The sequence below is a fragment of the Osmerus eperlanus genome, chromosome 9 (assembly GCF_963692335.1).
Source record: "Osmerus eperlanus chromosome 9, fOsmEpe2.1, whole genome shotgun sequence".
NCBI lineage: Eukaryota > Metazoa > Chordata > Actinopteri > Osmeriformes > Osmeridae > Osmerus > Osmerus eperlanus.
The window spans coordinates 6,091,891-6,108,525 of NC_085026.1; the positions used below are offsets into that span (position 1 = coordinate 6,091,891).

Consider the following 16,635-nt stretch of genomic DNA (forward strand, 5'->3'; position numbering starts at 1 on the left):
CCTACCTTGACCAATAGGAAACCATTAGGTAGTCACTTTTGTTTTGAGTTGTTTGGTTGGTGCGTTTTTACAGACTTGGCGGTGAAAGCATGTGATGAAATAGCAGATTTATCTCACAGTCAAGCATACCTTAATTTCATGAATGTAAAGCATTGAGAAACAGAACTGCCTATATTATTCTCTTCCATTTGGAATGTGATGCTACGTGTTGAGCACAATGTAGACCCATTTACCCAGTGTATGGTCAATGGCAAGACAGCAATGAAGAACCCGACATAGAAGTTATTATGTGTAGATCTCAAAAGGCTTCAATTGCTATGAGGGGGGTGGAAAGTCACGAGTCTGGACCAACCACAGGACAGTGGGAGTCTGTCAATCAAAATACCACCATTGCCACGATACACATGTCAGCTGCCTTGAGTGTGTGGTTTAGGAATTCGGTCAGACGCATGGCCATCCAGTCTAGGATTTGTGAATACATCCACTTTGGAGATGGAACAGTATACTCAGTACTGGAGTGAGTCAACTAAATCTTTGCCTTTGCTAAGTTTGGTCTTTTGTTAATTCCCGTCTCTTCTACAAGCCTTGTAATGTCTCTGTTTATGCTGCAAAATTGTTGACCCTACATAGTTTTTACAATATGTAGAAAAATATTCTACAAATTCAACATCAAAGGATATGAGTTTACCAAACATAAAAGTACAAAACACAAAAACTGTAAAGTGAACAATAAATGTTTGTTTGTTTTTCTGAAGGGACAGCCATAGCCTTGTAGGATATCATATTCAGTCTACATGTCAAATATGTAGATATGTAAAACTCATGACCAATGTGTAGATAACTTATTTGCATATCTTGATCACAAATTAGGAGAGGCCATAAAGTGGTGCTGAGGCTATAGGTATAACTAGCGGGATTCTGGGAATATTTCCATGTGTACAGTTGGCAGTAGACCATTTCCTTTATGATGTGAAGACAAAGTGTGTTTGAGGTGTTCTCAATTACATTTACATGAAGTCTGTGTCAGAAAGTGTGTTTGCGTGTTTGTGTCTCAGTGTTTGAGGCAAACTTTAGGGGCATGTATGAGGGCGTATTCTTTCATCAAAGCCTCTGTCTTTCTGTCCGTTCGTAAGGCGAGCCTTTTCTGTCCCTCACTCTCCGTCAGCCTAGATTTAGATTTGTGGGGGGGGACGCCGGCAGGATGTCACGAAGCACGCCTCTGTACCTGTCATTGCGGCTGAGCAACGGTGGCATTTGGGTTCAGGTCAGGAAACGAATTAGGGAGCCCTGGAAAGAGCAGGGATGGATTAAGCAGAGAAAGTAGAAATGGAGAGGAGAACAAGGCGATAGAGGAATGTGAAGCAGATCCACATCCAGGAGGATAAATGTAAAAGGAAATAAGTGCTGCAGCCTGAGTGTGTGTGTATACACACGTGTGGACATCAAATCAAATCAAGTGTTTACAATGAGGTCCATCCCCCTGTTCATACTTACAGGAAATGAGCTGAAACACCACCAAATAGCTCTGACATTCTAGGCTGCAAGCAGTCATCTGGATATTTACTGAGATGGATGATCACAATGTCTCTTATTGAGAGACTTGTTGCTTTTGCTGGTTCGTTGTAACTGTCTTAAAATGATTGTACTCGCCGTGAAACATATTATATATGCTTGCTTTTTTCCACAGGTACACTCTTGCACTTTTGAGGTTCTTGCTGTTTAATTGTAACTTGTCTAACTACATGCTCTTATTGTTCTTCCCTTTGGGACTTATTTGCATTTCACAATGTATGCTTCATGTTTGGCTACCCGCAATGTTTGGGGCTATCTCGTTGTTATGATCAGTGACCTATGCACTTTTGTAAAACTCTCTCTTGGAAGTCGCTTTGGATAAAAGCATCTGCTAAATGCATAAATGTAAATGGGTGGGCATGGGCCAGTAAGTATACTCAATCAATCTATCCACCCAGTCTTCCTTTGGCTATCCATCTCTCTGTCCATCCAGAGGGCAGCAAGACAGGTTGTTTCCATTTCTCAACTAAGGTGCTGAGTGAAAAGGCCAGATAGTGTGAGTGGAGAGGACATCCTCGCTCATGAGGCTGGATAAGGTCATCACAGAGCACTGGTGTTTGAAGGTTCTAAATGGGATTGCAGCCCTTTGCTTTTGCCTAATCACATTTACATTTAGCAGACGCTCTTATCCAGAGCGACTTACAGTAAGTACAGGGACATTCCCCCGAGGCAAGTAGGGTGAAGTGCCTTTCCTTAGGACACAACGACAATTGTCACAGCCAGGAATCAAACCGGCAACCTTCTGACTAATAGCCCGATTCCCTAACCACTCAGCCACCTGACTACTAATCACTTCATAGGATCAATTTCAATTTTGTTATTGCTGATATGAAATTTTATTATATGGCAACGACAGTACCAGCATTCTGATTGGCTAATGGGTAGTCATGCCAGCCGTGTATTGACCTCCTCGCCGGTCTGCGGTCTGATACTAACTACTTACTAACCGAGAGTTAGTAAGTGCTTGTTTTATGCACACAAGACAAGAATTGTGAGAACAACATGGTGCAAATGAATGGAGTATTTTATACACAGATTAAACATTCAACCAGGTTTTACCATTTAGGGTCCTATCATGACCAAAATCATCCAGTGATAGTATAGGCCCTTAAATAAAGAAGACGAGTATATGTTCAGAGCTCTTCTCATGGAATGGATGTCTTCTTTCCAATGACCCCGGTGCCTTCCCTCCCCTTGTCCGTATTGCTATGGTAACTGATGGAGGGAAATCCCACCCTCTGCTCTATCCATTGGGCGACGGCCAGCAGCTTCCTGTCCTGAAGGGCGGGGCCTATTAGCTGCAGACCAATGGGGAGGCCTCGGTCTGACAAAGCAGTTGGAACAGAAACAGCAGGAAGACCTAGAAGAGAGAGAGAAGGTTGTTTGAAGGACAAATGTGGAACTTTAACTGCCCTAAAAGCCATATATCTATTTGGAGATCTGTTTGAAGTAGTGTATAATTTATATGATTAACATCATACAATGGGTTCACAGAGTAAAAATCCCTTTGAGAAGGGAACATTTAATGATGAACCCTAACAGCTGAATGCTGATTCACAGTGTTGGGCACTGGAGAGATTAGAGAAAGAAGATAAACTAGAACAGGGTTTCAATAGTTATTCACAATTGTACCATGTTCTGTGCCTGAAAATGTGTGTGCATGTGCTTGTCAATGAGCACGACTACACGCTATGTTTATGTAGGGTTGTATTGGTAGAGATCGGAATAATCAACCCCTTTTCCCACTGGTCACTCACAGTTGTTCATTTGCACCTTGATGAATTTATGTTTTTAGTGTTGCACACTTTATATTTGACAGGTTTTACAGCAGACCAATATGTGTTTGCAATTAATTTGTCTTCCAGAGGCATCACATTTGGTCTTCTGCAACCACTGAGTGAAAGATGTTTGCATTGGAGATTGGTGCCCTTCTCATAAATGAAGCCGCTTCTCACCTACGACAGAGATATGCCATTGATTGTTTAGCGGTTACAGGTAAGGGTAAACAAAGATGCAAACAAAGATGCAGTCAGATATTATCAACCAGTTGATTCCCTGCCATCATATCGAGCAGTCCTCCACAGTCCCCGTCCAGTAGGGGAAGAGCAAACTAATTGTTCCCGGCATGACCTTTATATATCTTCCTGTTTGTGTTCTTATGTAGTAATGCGGAAGTGCACATTTCCTTTGTGTTTAGGTACCTGCCATGTTGACAGACTGTGTGAAGATGTCTTCCTGGGCACTGCGTGTGCGGTTGTCTTCCTGCATGAACTCGGCATGGTGCGCCGCATCACCAAGTGTGGTAGGCGTAAGTAGCACGTCGATGCCCGAACGGAACACACTCTTGAAGTCTTCCACTATCAGCCGTCGGACCTGCTGGGCCTTCACAAAGTAGTGCTCATAGTTCCTGCAAAAATGAAGCGGAGGGTGTTGATTGAACAAAATGGAATAATAGGGTTCAAAACAGTGTTACTATGCATGTATAAATGCAGACTTCATTTAGGATTCTTTCATTTGATAGACATATTCCTAGACGTACGACGTAGTTAAGGCGGCAGGCGTGTGTTGCTTAGGCGGCCGCCTTAACTGAAAAGTGCTGCGGGAAACCCTGGAGGGACATGTTGCACTTGTTGGTTAGTTGTAGTTGATTTAACTACTTGTACTCGCTGTGAATTATATTATTGTTGCTTGCTTTCCTACAGGCACACTCTTGCACTTTTGACGTTCATATTGTTTAATTTGTAATTTGTTTAACTACATGCTCTTATGTTTCTTCCCATTGGCACTTATTTGCTTTTCACAATCTATGCTTCATGTTTTGGCTACCCGCAATGTTTATCTCATTGTTTCTGATCATTGACCTATGCACTTTTGTAAAGCTCTCTCTTGGAAGTCGCTTTGGGTAAAAGCATCTGCTAATAATTAATGTAATGTAAATGCTCCCTGCCTTGTTCTTGTATGTACTTGTGCTAGGATAGCTATGCTCCAAGGCACAAAGTTTCCCCTTAGATAGATCCACACCACCAAAGACAAACCTGTTTCCATTGCAATGAATAGTAAAATCAATATTGTGAGTGTTGGGATTTTGTTTCATATTACAGGGTACCCGATTTAGGACTGTATCTTCCTCTCTTACTGTTTGAGCAGGAAGTAGTTCCCAGACAGTATCCGCCCTCGGACTACGCTGTTGAAGCCTTTGTGGCGTGTTGTGGCATACATAGCCTCCGTTGAACTGTTCACACTGCTACGGTGGCCTGCAGGAGACAATTTCCAAATGTTTAACACCATATACTGTTGGTTTGACTTCCTAATTAATCCCCCAAAAGATTAGTCAACATTAGGAAGAAACCATCTATCAATATAAGGAATATATGTATATTGACTGCTAAGGTCAATATATCCGAATGCCCTACCATATTCAAGGCCGTCGAAGCGTGCCATATTTGACGCCACCTCTGCGTGGCACAGGACATGGTAGCAGACGATGGAATGCTGGGTGTGGGGGAGGGACACCTGCTCCACCCGTGCCCCAGCCCGCTCAAACATGTCTGCCACGCGGACCCACTGGTCTAACGTCTTTGCCGACAAACCCAGGGCATGGTACTCCTAGCCACAGGGGAATGCAGATATAACATTGAAAGAATATCAACAATTGCAGAATTGTCTGGGTGCCCCAATGGCTTTCCAGATAGAGCGCGTACCACATTGAACCCGGGCCTAAATACGAACATATTTAAAGAAACAAATGCTGAATGATACATTTGTTTAGTATGCTTAGTATACATAAAAAAAAAATAGATTTAATGATCAATAGGCTAAATAAAAGGGCCATTTAGATTTCCAGGACTTAAAATGGTTATTGAAATGTATATGAATCCTAAACAGAGAAGCCTTAAGGTACTCGAGGTGTTGAGATGCAAGTTCCTGTCTCACCTTAGGGATGCCTACACGTAGGTTCCTCACATCCAGGTCCTCTGGTAGCTCTTCCAGTGAAGGGGGGCTGGGGACTGTTGTTGAGTCTCTGACATCATGGCCTTGGAGTACACCTGTAATACACAACCAAGATCTACACCTTGGGCTAGTAGTTATGCATTCCCCTCCATTAGTTATCTGATCGTAAATACACACTAACTAGGCAATGTAAAAATCAATGTTACAGTTTTTCCTAGATTGCTAAGATACTTTTAATTCCTCTCTGGCCTTTTTTTCTTAAAAAAACAACAACATAACCTTTCCATTGCAGCTCCCTGACAAATTGAAGCCTTTTCCTAATTAGCCTCACTATCAAGTGATTTTCTTGTGGCCACGTGGCGGTTTTGTCTCAACCCTGTGAGGTTTAGTCACCATGTGTGTGTGGAAATACTTTGACTTTCACTATTAAACATAGCTGAGTTCTACTGTCGTTGACATTTATCTGGGCACTGCATCACCCTAAACCGCAATGGAAAAAAAGTCGTAACAGGATGTTCTACTACATGACCTACCGAGGACGGTGGCAGCATCATGGACGCTTCGGGTCATGATGCCAGGCACGTCCATGGAGTTGACCAGGGGGATGAGGCCGTGTCTGGACACCAGGCCGTAGGTGGGCTTCAAGGCCACCACCCCACACAGAGCCCCCGGGTTACGAGTGGAACCACCCGTATCTGACCCCAAAGCCCTGGGGGAAGGGGACACACAAACAGCATGTCACAAAGACAATGACGTTTTAATTGGTAGTATTAATGACAAACAGAGCAGTTCTAACTATAGTTAGGTTGCCATGATTAAAATTTATAGTGTATAATATGGATTATTAGAGAATAGAATAACAATAGAATGGTGTACAATGGTATTAATTGCACACTAAAAAACTACTTCTGCAGTAGTCACACCGTAATTGGTTATAGATGGAAGTTATAGATAAGTGTTACTCAGTACAGTTTGCGACAAATTCAACTTTCTACCCACTCACAGAAAGGTGGTAAGAGACGCCACAGCTGCTGCACTTCCTCCGGAGCTACCTCCAGATATGACCCAATCAGATTCAGGCTCTGCCCCTGTTAGATCTTTGTATGGGGCTGAGTAGCTCCAAGGGTTCCGGACTGGTCCGAATGCACCGTCAGTGCTGCCTGCTCTGGAGAATGAAGCAGCCTAACTTTGAAAACTGTAACTAACAGATGTAATACTCCAATATTGTGCACTACAATTATACTATGCATGTCAGTAACAGCCTTGCCCCATTGCAAATTCATCCATGTTGGTCTTTCCCATTAGAACGGCTCCTTGGTTGAAAAGCTTCTGAACCACCGTGGCATTGTAAGGTGGGATGTAGTCTACAAAACAAACAAAAGTTCGGATAATTGTTGCTGTACTGTTACCTCAGCAATCACATAATAGCACGACGATATAAAACATGGTAGGTTGTTAAGAGTGGAGAGACCTTTAAGCATAATTGAGGCACAGGTGGTCTTGATCTTTTCTGTGCAGAAGTTGTCTTTCACAGCAAAGGGGATTCCATCTAGAGGACCTTTAGGTGCACCTGGAAATTGAGTGAAATGACAGTAGGGAGTATCAAACCATTAAATTGTCAACTATGACTGTGACATATAATGAGTAGGGGAGATGGAAACCCAGTGAGTGAGAGACAAATGCACATTCACACCTTTGAGGAGCCTGTCCTCTGCTTCCTGAGCCTGTTTCAATGCCAGCTCCTCTGTCACAGTGATGTAGGCATTGAGGCTTTGTGTTTTCTTGATCCTGTTGAGGCATTTGAGACACAGTTCCATAGGAGAAATCCTACCCTCCCTCAATGCCAAAGAGATCTAGGAAATGAAGAAATGTAATATCTACGTGTGACCTTTAATTTAACACGGATCAGGATGATAGCGTTACCCTAATTGCACACTAAAAAGCTACTTCTGCTGTAGCTAGTACTAGTGTTAGATAGTTACCCTGATCAGGGTAACTAGTCAGGGTAACTAGCATCCTGATCAGAGTCAAAGGAGTTCTGATGGTGAAGGGGAATCCCTCATAACTTCACAGACGACTTGTTTGACTGGTTCGGGATCAATTTAGAGTGTTTTTCAGTCCAGACGATGGTTAATTCTACAAATCAAATCAACTAGAAAGGAAGGTGTATTTCATTTTGTAATCAAAGGGGTTCGCTAGCTAGCAAGTGCATGCCATTCAAATACATTAAACCTTATGGACTAGACTCGTTAACGTTATAGACCATAATCTCACATTGCTTACCTCTTTTATTGACAAGCTCAACATTTTTCCATTCTTCATTTAGTTAACTATAGCTGTCAAATTTCCAACAACCTTCGTGTGTGTGATTAAAGGAGGCTGCCATGTTTGTTTCAAATCATGCACGCCAACATTACGTTCTGTGATTGGGTGTTTGGAGAGGATTCGACATGTCAATTGGTTGCGTCTAAAGATGCGAAGGTTTTGGAGCCGAGAGCTAAACCTGACTGCTAGCTTCCTAGCTAAATTTAATATCCGTTTTGTTTAGTAAAGATAGCTTTCATAACGACAATTGAGTCCAGTGGTTAGTAAGAGACGCTAGCCAGCTAAAGATAAATATCTTGCAAAAAAATTGAACACGATATGCATTTATTAAGTTCAGCTAGCTAGCTGAGCGCTATGTCATTATTTGTGGTTTTAGTCGTGTCAAATGCAAGTGTTACACTGAAGCAAGATAGAAAAAACAAAGGTATTATTTTGAATGCAAAACAGAATGCATAATTTAATTGGAGTGGCGTGCAGTCGGTGGTTGCGTTGTTTCAATAGAACACATTGTGTGACAACATTGATCTCGAGTGGTCAGGAGAGATGGTTCAGTACAACAAAAAGTCGCATGACAATCATGCCTGCTTGGGTTATCGATAAATATGGCAATAACAAGGTCCTGCGGTTCACAAAAAACGCCAGTTTCCCTATCATCCATTATCCCAACGAGGTCATCGTCAAAGTTCATGCAGCAGGTCTGAATCCAATCGATGTCAGCATGAGAGGTAAGTGTCACTCATCAGTACTAGGGATATGCAAAAAAAGAAAGAAAGATAAAAACAACAGTAGTATGGCAAGACAACACTTTATTATTGGAAGCAACACAAAAAAATAAAAGTGACCTATTAATGGTCAAAAAATATTTAGGCTTAATGGTAAAAATATTAAATAAATAAGGAATCTGGTTTCGCTGTCCTGTATGAGAACTTGCTTTTAATTAGGCTTGAGGCTAAATCTTTTTCTTTTTGTCCACATAGGTGGCTATGGGGCTGCCACTCTGGCTATGAAACGAGATCCCCTGAACCTCAACCAAACAGGAAGCGAGTTCCCCCTTATACTGGGCAGAGATGTATCTGGAGTTATCATGGAGTGTGGTCTGGACGTGGCCTACTTCAAAGAGGGGGATGAGGTAAGAACCTGTACACCGGAATGATGTGGAAATAATAGTTTGCTTCTTATTTACTGAGTGGTTTAGTGAGGTGTGTTGCGAGACTTGTGAGTGTGCGTGCACTCCTGTGTGTGTATTCGTTTGCACACAAGTGTGTGTACACTACACTGTGTGTGCATCTCATCTCCAAGTGAATCTAGGCCCCTCGGTGCTCTCACCCATGATGAAGTCATGTCAGCACCTCTTTATTTAGTCAGTGGGCTATGACAATAGCCACCTTCAATTTTCTCTTGCCCTCTGTGAACTTCATTGAGTTGCCAATATGAGGAGCACGACATTGCATAACCTTGCATAATCAAACCACCCCTGGGCCAACCGGGCACCCACAGTGTCAACAAAAGACAATCTTCTCATTTGGTAACAGGTAAAACACCTTTCAAATGGGAGTGGAATGAAATGCACTTCCCCGAAATGTAGCAGCCTACTTCTCCAAACAGTACATTCTATGTGCCATGGAATAAATAGATAATAATGTATTATGTAACATCATGAAGGTGTTGTTCATGTCTTTGTCATGATTTGTTTTGACCCTAGGTGTGGGCAGCCATTCCACCATGGAAGCAAGGAAGCTTGGCAGAGTTTGTAGTGCTAAGTGCCAATGAGGTACCAACCTATACGCATACGTCTACAATCTTAAATGGCAAACACATTTGTTATAGATTAGAGCACATTCACATTCTGACTTGTTCTAATAATACGTAATACACAAATCCACGTTAAAGTAACCGTATTTGGAATGAGTAGTATAGTTGGCACTGTTATGCACAATCCACAATTATGTTGACTCGACAGTTGCACACAGCAACGGCTCCAGCCACGGTTTGTTATCGTAACTGGCGGCCATTTTGTGTCCGTGCCAGGTGGGCCGTAAGCCAAAGTCGCTCAGCCACACGGAGGCGGCAGCTGTGCCCTACGTAGCAGCCACGGCCTGGTCCGCCATTGTCAACACGGGAGGGCTCAACAAAGACAACTGTGCTGGGAAGCGGTAGGTGACCTTGTGGATCTTCGTCCAAGGGCGTCAGAGATGCACCTGCACTTGTGTACATAGTGTCACACGAAGATACAGACACACTCAGACACACATACACGTGTCATTTGGTTCTGTTTCTACCCACCTTAAACCTCTTTTTCTCTTCTCATTCATCCAAGGTTTGCCCCTCTGTTTACAACCAGTGATCCCTTTGAGTTCGCTTTGAGTTAGACCTGTTGGTAATGAGTACTTGGATACGCTTGAACTGTAGTCATTGATAACACTTTGGAAATGAGGCCTAACACTTGTATTGGACAGGCACACCAACAGTCATTTAAAGTAGATGAAGTAGAGCTTCGGTGATGGACCAGTTGTTATAGGATTTAGATTTAGTCATTTAGCAGACGCTCTTATCCAGAGCGACTTACAGTACAGGGTACAGGGGCATGTCCCTGTACAAGTACAGAGACATTCCCCCCGAGGCAAGTAGGGTGAAGTGCCTTGCCCGAGGACACAACGTCATTTTTCACGTCCGGGAATCGAACCGGCAACCTTCTGATTAATAGCCCGATTCCTGAGGATATTGAATACTTGAATGGATTTAGAAAAGAACCTCATATTTCATAGTGATTTTGAGTCTATTCTCTTCCTTTATACAGCATTCTGATTCTTGGAGGATCCGGTGGTGTAGGGACATTTGCCATACAGGTGACACACACACACACACACAAACACACACAGTGTAGTTGGATACACACTTTACATCAGTGCACTGTACCTTTCTAACCTACCATTCACACATACCGGTAATCCTATTCATTTTTTTAAATATAACAGTCCTATACACACACAGTAAAATACAATACTAAATGCATTCATAGTGTTTCAGCCAAGTAAACAGGGCACACCGTATTCAGTGACATTATAGAAATGTCGTCATGTAGAGCTGTAGGGCTGAACTTGGAAACATAGTCTGTCTATGGGGGGTCAGGTAACACAGGTTGTCATTCTGACCCAGCTCCAGCGCTCCTTGTCTGAGTGTGAGTTTCACACTCCATGACCAGTAAAGGTTACTTCTTCTTCTTCTTAAATTAAAGTGTCAAACTCGCATGACACAGTATTGTTAACATTTCATTTACGAGTGAAAAGGTTTCTGGTTTTAAGTCTTTCAAATAAGGGACATCATTAGTTTTGTGCGTGAATGTTCTCCTAAATGCATTATACTAAATGTACTGTATTTCTCAGTTGGTAAAGGCCTGGGGTGCACATGTGACGGTGACCTGCTCTATGAATGCTCAGAGGCTGGTGAGGGGACTGGGAGCTGATCATGTGGTAGACTACACTGCTGGCCCTGTGGAAGTGCCCCTTAGAGCACTGGAGAAGTGAGCCGAGAACACATGCACACAAACATATATTTTCTGGTGCTCCTCTATCGACCAATCTCTCTCTACCCTGTGCCTTTGGTACCCTCTCTCCCCATGTCTCCCATACTCTCTCCTTCTCGCTCTTTCCTTCTCTCCCTCCCTCTCTATCTCTCGAACCTTCTCCCTTTTTTGTTTCCCCCCCTTCACTTGTCCTTTATCTTTTGCTCCATTCCTCACCACTCTCCACTATGTATTTTTCTTCCTCCCACTGTTCCCCCCTCTCTTATCTGTCTCTTTTTCTCTTCCTCAGGTTCGACTTGATCCTAGACAACATAGGAGGGGACACGGAGCGCTGGGCTCTGGATCTGCTCAAGCCCTGGTGCGGCGCCAAATATGTCACTTTGGTAACGCCTTTTCTCCAGAACACCGATTTACTGGGCATCGCCGATGGAATGCTCCAGACCGGAGCTACTGTGTTGTGTAAGGGCTTGAAGGTAACCACACATTTTGTGTGTTTGGTTTTTATTTCCACTTCTTTTTGGGGGTTGTTTCCCATCTACACCATTAACACACCGAATGTTACAGATGCTGTTGTGGGTTTGAGAGGTCTGCCAAAGAAAGTTTACACCCATCTCACCCATCTTATCTATTTTTAAAGCCAATTTGACTTGGAAAATAAGCACATGACAGAGCCACAGCAACTGCAAATTACCTTTAGGGTAGGCAAATTAGATCCATTCTTACATAGTGTCCCAAGACATCATTATATAATACATGTTGCTCTACCTTTACTAAGGGTACGCACCCCGTAAGGGCTGAAACCCCTAGGGGGTCATAGCAAGGTCAAAGCATAAGATAATTATGTAACATACAGTGTTTGGTTTAGGCCTTTGAAGTGTGCCGTGAAGGTGTTTGTCATTGTCAATACTGACAGCTGTCTGTTTGTTTTCTGACCTTGTCTGAAGGTCGGCAGAGACTGAGGTGCGGAGTTGGACCGGCAGTGTTTATTTAGCCACACTAAAAAGAGGGAAACACAGGAGTAAATAGGTGTGTTTCTACAGTGTAGAAAATTCTACAAATGTGTCTCTTCTTTGTGTCCCCAGCACTTAACCAAGGGTGTGCACTATCGTTGGGGGTTCTTTGCACCCAACGGACCCGTTCTGGATGATATCAGCGAGATGGTAGACGAAACAAAGGTATGGTACGGTTTGGATGATGTGTAGCAGGTCCTATGTTTTAAGCCAGACTTCAGCCTAACCTTAGATGTTTATGCATAGTTTACAAACAAGTCAAAAGCAGGACATTGGATCACGTTGATGTCATGTTTGTTTCAGTCAACAAATTAGTGTCATTTATATGATTAATTGACTTAAGAGAGGAAGTTGGCAACTATTATTTTATTTTATTTTTTATTATTAAAAGGCTATACACCAAAGAACTATTGAATCAAATCAGGTCCTTCAGCAAACAGAATCAATCCAATACTCGTGTTAAAACCATTCACAAACTTGTTCATTCTGGTGAAAACGATCTCTCATCTCTACAGATGTTAGATCCTGTCCATTTCTAGCCTAGAGTGTGTGTGTGTGTGTGTGTGTGCGCACAAGGTCAAAAAAATCATACAGTTAACATAGTACCAGTAAGCAGTGGCAGAGACATTTCAGAAGTCCTCAGTGTCCCCATGATTATCACGGTGTTCACTCCTTTAGCAGTCCATCAAATGTGTTTCTGTAGAACAATATCGTTTTGTGTTCTAAACAAGCAAGTTCCTTATGCATGCACAATAGCATGTGTCACATCTACAGGGAAGTGTGTCACTAGCCCACCTGGCCACGGCCTCAGTCGTGTTGGATTCACTCACCCTTTTGTCTCAACATTGCTGGAAGTGATGAACTATCTCCCTTCTGCTCCACTCAGAGACATCAGATATGTTTCTAACCTAGATTGTGTGCTGAATACAGTGTTTAAAACCTTTGTTGTGCCATACCGTAAATGGAACAAATTAAGTCACTTTTGAATATGCTTTGAGTGACTGTTTCAGCCTGAATGGAATATTTTTGGCAGTTTGAAAGATTTCAAACTAACTAAATCTTACTGCTAACCAAAAATATATAAAATAAAAACTTGTATTTCCAGGCACAGAATTTGATGCAAGTTTGAGCTTTTCTGACATAACCTATAAAATAGTGTAACCTTGGAACTTTCCATTAGACCCAAACCAGACAGGCTCAGGAAAACAAACTATGTATTGTAGATCGGATCATGGATAATTATTAACTCTAGAACAATTTAGCATGTTGAATGAAAACAAAGCGATAACATGGATACTTAAGTATGAGGAATGTTGTGACTACTGCATAAAATCTCTACATTTCAGACAGCTTGACTGCAAATATTGTTCCAAACCCATACGCCCATACGCTTGTACGCACAAACTTGTAGGGGTCTTTTCTTCCGATATTTGTAATAGTTTGTTAATTAGTTCCTTATTGTACATATGTAAGTAGGGCACTTTGCAAAGGGAATCTTTTCACAGTGGGACGCCCTGCTAAAAGGAATGGTAAATAAAAATTGATAAAACACCCACCCTCATTCAGTCAGTGGCAGTCAGTCAGATGATGACTTGCTGTCTCGGACTGTGCTGAGTTGCCACAGGACTGGAATGCTGCCCTAATCCCCGCTCCAATAGGCCCAATAATCCCAACCTTTTGTCTCCAACCCTGTCCGGCCTCCGGGCTAGCTACCCAGCCTGGACCTGGCTGGATTCCTGTCCCCCCACACACACAACCATGACATCATGGCACCACACTTCTCTGTACAATGACAGGCCTTGTTCCGTGACAACAAGGTCAGGTGTTTACAGTAAAGAGGGCCTGGAAGAGGAAGTGCTGTGGGTGTCCATTGTTGAACTGAAATAAGGATTTAGGTAGGAGTTCCCTCATACTGTGCTTCTGCCTGGTTCTGTGTGTGTGTGTGTGTGTGTGTGTGTCAGAACATGTCCAACACGCTCAAATAGGTGTGATGGTCAGGTGTCCAAATACCTAAATTCTTATTTCAAATATTTTCAGACACCTGGCAATGTATCAACATTTAGACTAGAGCCCCTCAGCTCTGCATTGTCACATTGCTGTCTGTCACCAGTGTCTGACATCCCTTCTGGTGGCAGAGCCTGACGCTTCCTGTTCCTGTCTCCCAGATCCGAGCAGTGGTGGACGAGGAGTTTGGCTTCTCCCAGGTGCCGCAGGCCTTCCAGAAGATGGAAAAGGGCCACGCCCGCGGGAAGACTGTCATCCACATCAGCAGCGGAGACTCTGTGTAACCATGAAGCCTCGTTCGCCCCTCCACCCTGCCGGGCCCTCTGTGGCCTGTCTCCTGGAAGAGCGTCCTTGTACACACCACTGATTAGAAAGTCATTGATGTTAAAGTCATTTTAAGAGCCATACTTTCAGAAATGAAATCAGTTTGTAGTGTTGTGGTACCCTTGCTTAGAGGTTTTCAATAAAATACCTTTGGTAGCGGTAAATACAATTGTTTTATGGCAGCCCAGAGTGGACAATTAAGCATTTGAGATGATAACGGAACACAATCTGATATGGTAACGAAAGATATTTTGTGAAAGGCCGAGTTTATAATTGGCATCTGTGAATTTGATGGCTTCAAACATGACGCGTTTGTGTTATGTCTATGGCTGAGAGAGAATGTACACTATGTATGGTAAGCATGCCACTAATTCTTCATGGGTGCATAATCATTCAGTGTATGTAAGGGACTTCACAATAAGGAACACAAGCAACAAAACAAATGCTGTTTATTATTTTCAAACACAACAGCAATTTTATTATATGCATGTTTACATTTAAGACCCAGTAGTAGTACTATAGTATATTTTACTGTAGTATAAAGCTGAAATTGCAACAGTGTTTAATGAAATCTGCAGCATACACCCAACACTCATATACTTAAATCTGCAACTATAGTTTATACACTTGAAAATTAAAAACTTCCTTTTTGTGGAATTTTCATCTTTGTCTTCATGTACTGTGATATAACAAACAGTAGCATCAAGGAAGTGATTAAGCCAAGCAGCATTGATATGGTGTGTGAAACTCAAGTTTGCTTCAGATACAGCAAGAAAGTATGTCCTGTTTGGAATGCTCTGCTATAGTTGGAGACTTAAGCTAAGAAGAAAAACTAACCAATGAACTGTCATAGTAACAGTATCCACTATCCAGTATACTGGATGTCATTGATAAAGCATTGTAAACAACAGTTGTGCCATCTTTTACTTTGTTTTTTAGGAGGATCTTATTGTAGAAACATGGTTCTGTCTGTGAATTGAGGAGTATAAAAAGAAGTCCAGAGTATAAAAAATGTATCTCCATGTTCAGTTGGATGACAGTTTTGCAGTGCAGCGCTTTGAAAGCAAATGTGAATCACTAACCATTAGAGCACTTAGCCTAGCTTGTACAGACAACAGTTTCTGGTGGTGGAGCTGCATCACAGAGCTCAATCCTCCATAGCAGGTGTCAGAGATCACTGGGTTCGATGACAGGGATCCATTAGAAAGCAGTCCCACAGCAGGGCATCAATAAAACTGTCTGAAACTCCATTATATAATCTCCAGGGACCATCGTTGGTTCTGTTTGCTCTCATCAAAAGTATTAAGAATCACTTGATGTTTATCATACTGTTGACCACCTAAAGAGACAGACAAGGACACAAATCATCACTGAAAACATTTTCATCCCTTAAAATGAATTAGTGAGAGGTAGGAATTATGTTTAAGGAAATAAACATCTCTGTAGGCTCATTCTGTTCTTATGTAACTGCAATTTACAAACTGACCACGTGATGGCGCCATAGGATAAACACTAGAACTGATAAAGTTATACAAAAAAAAAAGATCCACTCAATTCTATATCCAGATACTAAGCATTGTTTGCATTACATTTTAGCAAACATTTCTCAGGAGGCGATAGAGCCTATATCATAGCTTTTGAATGACTCCAGACATTAATCAGTGTATCAAGGGCAGGATTTAAGAATGGTGGTCTAACCTTTAACCTCCAGGACTAGGTCAGGTTTGAGGTCATTCCGAACTAAGCCATCAGGAGTAACATTCCACAGTTGACCCTCCTTTCCCAGCTCTGGGGACACATTCAACCTGCTGCCTGCCATCACCATGCTACCTGTTGTTTCCAGACAACAGTCCTCCACCAGCTGTAGAAGGAAAGGAAAAAGAGGGAAGGATGGGGAGGAGTAGAAAGAGGAAAGAGAACAGGTGG

The 16,635-nt window shown here is 42.4% G+C and overlaps 3 protein-coding genes across 3 annotated transcripts in view; 1 reads left to right on the top strand and 2 right to left on the bottom strand.

Annotated features, from left to right (window-relative positions):
• Positions 1 to 1,420: 1,420 nt before the first annotated feature.
• On the bottom strand, positions 1,421 to 7,978 carry qrsl1 (glutaminyl-tRNA amidotransferase subunit QRSL1). The gene is made up of 12 exons (XM_062470195.1): positions 7,807 to 7,978; positions 7,217 to 7,376; positions 6,995 to 7,093; positions 6,791 to 6,887; positions 6,527 to 6,688; positions 6,057 to 6,232; positions 5,506 to 5,618; positions 4,986 to 5,178; positions 4,709 to 4,826; positions 3,774 to 3,979; positions 2,278 to 2,932; positions 1,421 to 1,538 (listed from the first exon to the last, which is right to left on the bottom strand). The coding sequence occupies exons 1-11, from the start codon at positions 7,843 to 7,845 to the stop codon at positions 2,718 to 2,720; spliced, it is 1,578 nt and encodes a 525-aa protein (XP_062326179.1). The 5' UTR covers positions 7,846 to 7,978; the 3' UTR covers positions 1,421 to 1,538; positions 2,278 to 2,717.
• Positions 7,979 to 8,014: 36 nt separating this feature from the next.
• rtn4ip1 (reticulon 4 interacting protein 1) lies at positions 8,015 to 15,619 on the top strand. Its single transcript, XM_062470196.1, has 9 exons — positions 8,015 to 8,573; positions 8,826 to 8,977; positions 9,551 to 9,619; positions 9,877 to 10,001; positions 10,646 to 10,694; positions 11,232 to 11,368; positions 11,661 to 11,844; positions 12,454 to 12,546; positions 14,547 to 15,619. Exons 1-9 carry the CDS (start codon positions 8,285 to 8,287, stop codon positions 14,667 to 14,669), a joined length of 1,221 nt encoding a protein of 406 aa, XP_062326180.1. The 5' UTR covers positions 8,015 to 8,284; the 3' UTR covers positions 14,670 to 15,619.
• Positions 15,142 to 16,635, bottom strand: part of crybg1a (crystallin beta-gamma domain containing 1a) — a 32,351-nt gene continuing 30,857 nt past the window's right edge. Inside the window, exons 22-23 of the mRNA XM_062470194.1 lie at positions 16,408 to 16,570; positions 15,142 to 16,048 (exon numbers count right to left, since the gene is read on the bottom strand). Coding sequence (XP_062326178.1) covers positions 15,960 to 16,048; positions 16,408 to 16,570 — 252 coding nt within the window. The 3' untranslated portion in view covers positions 15,142 to 15,959. The remainder of the gene's footprint in view (positions 16,049 to 16,407; positions 16,571 to 16,635) is intronic.

Excerpts from the sequence above, each read along its gene's own strand:
- qrsl1 (XM_062470195.1), bottom strand. The coding sequence starts at position 7,845 with ATGAAGAATGGAAAAATGTTGAGCTTGTCAATAAAAGAG. Across the intron at positions 6,888-6,994 it reads TGCCTCAATTATGCTTAAAG|ACTACATCCCACCTTACAAT; the intron begins GTCTCTCCACTC and ends TTTGTTTTGTAG. Across the intron at positions 2,933-3,773 it reads ACAGTCTGTCAACATGGCAG|GTCTTCCTGCTGTTTCTGTT; the intron begins GTACCTAAACAC and ends TCTCTCTTCTAG.
- rtn4ip1 (XM_062470196.1), top strand. The coding sequence starts at position 8,285 with ATGCAAAACAGAATGCATAATTTAATTGGAGTGGCGTGCAGTCGGTGG. Across the intron at positions 10,695-11,231 it reads TAGGGACATTTGCCATACAG|TTGGTAAAGGCCTGGGGTGC; the intron begins GTGACACACACA and ends TGTATTTCTCAG. Across the intron at positions 12,547-14,546 it reads AGATGGTAGACGAAACAAAG|ATCCGAGCAGTGGTGGACGA; the intron begins GTATGGTACGGT and ends CCTGTCTCCCAG.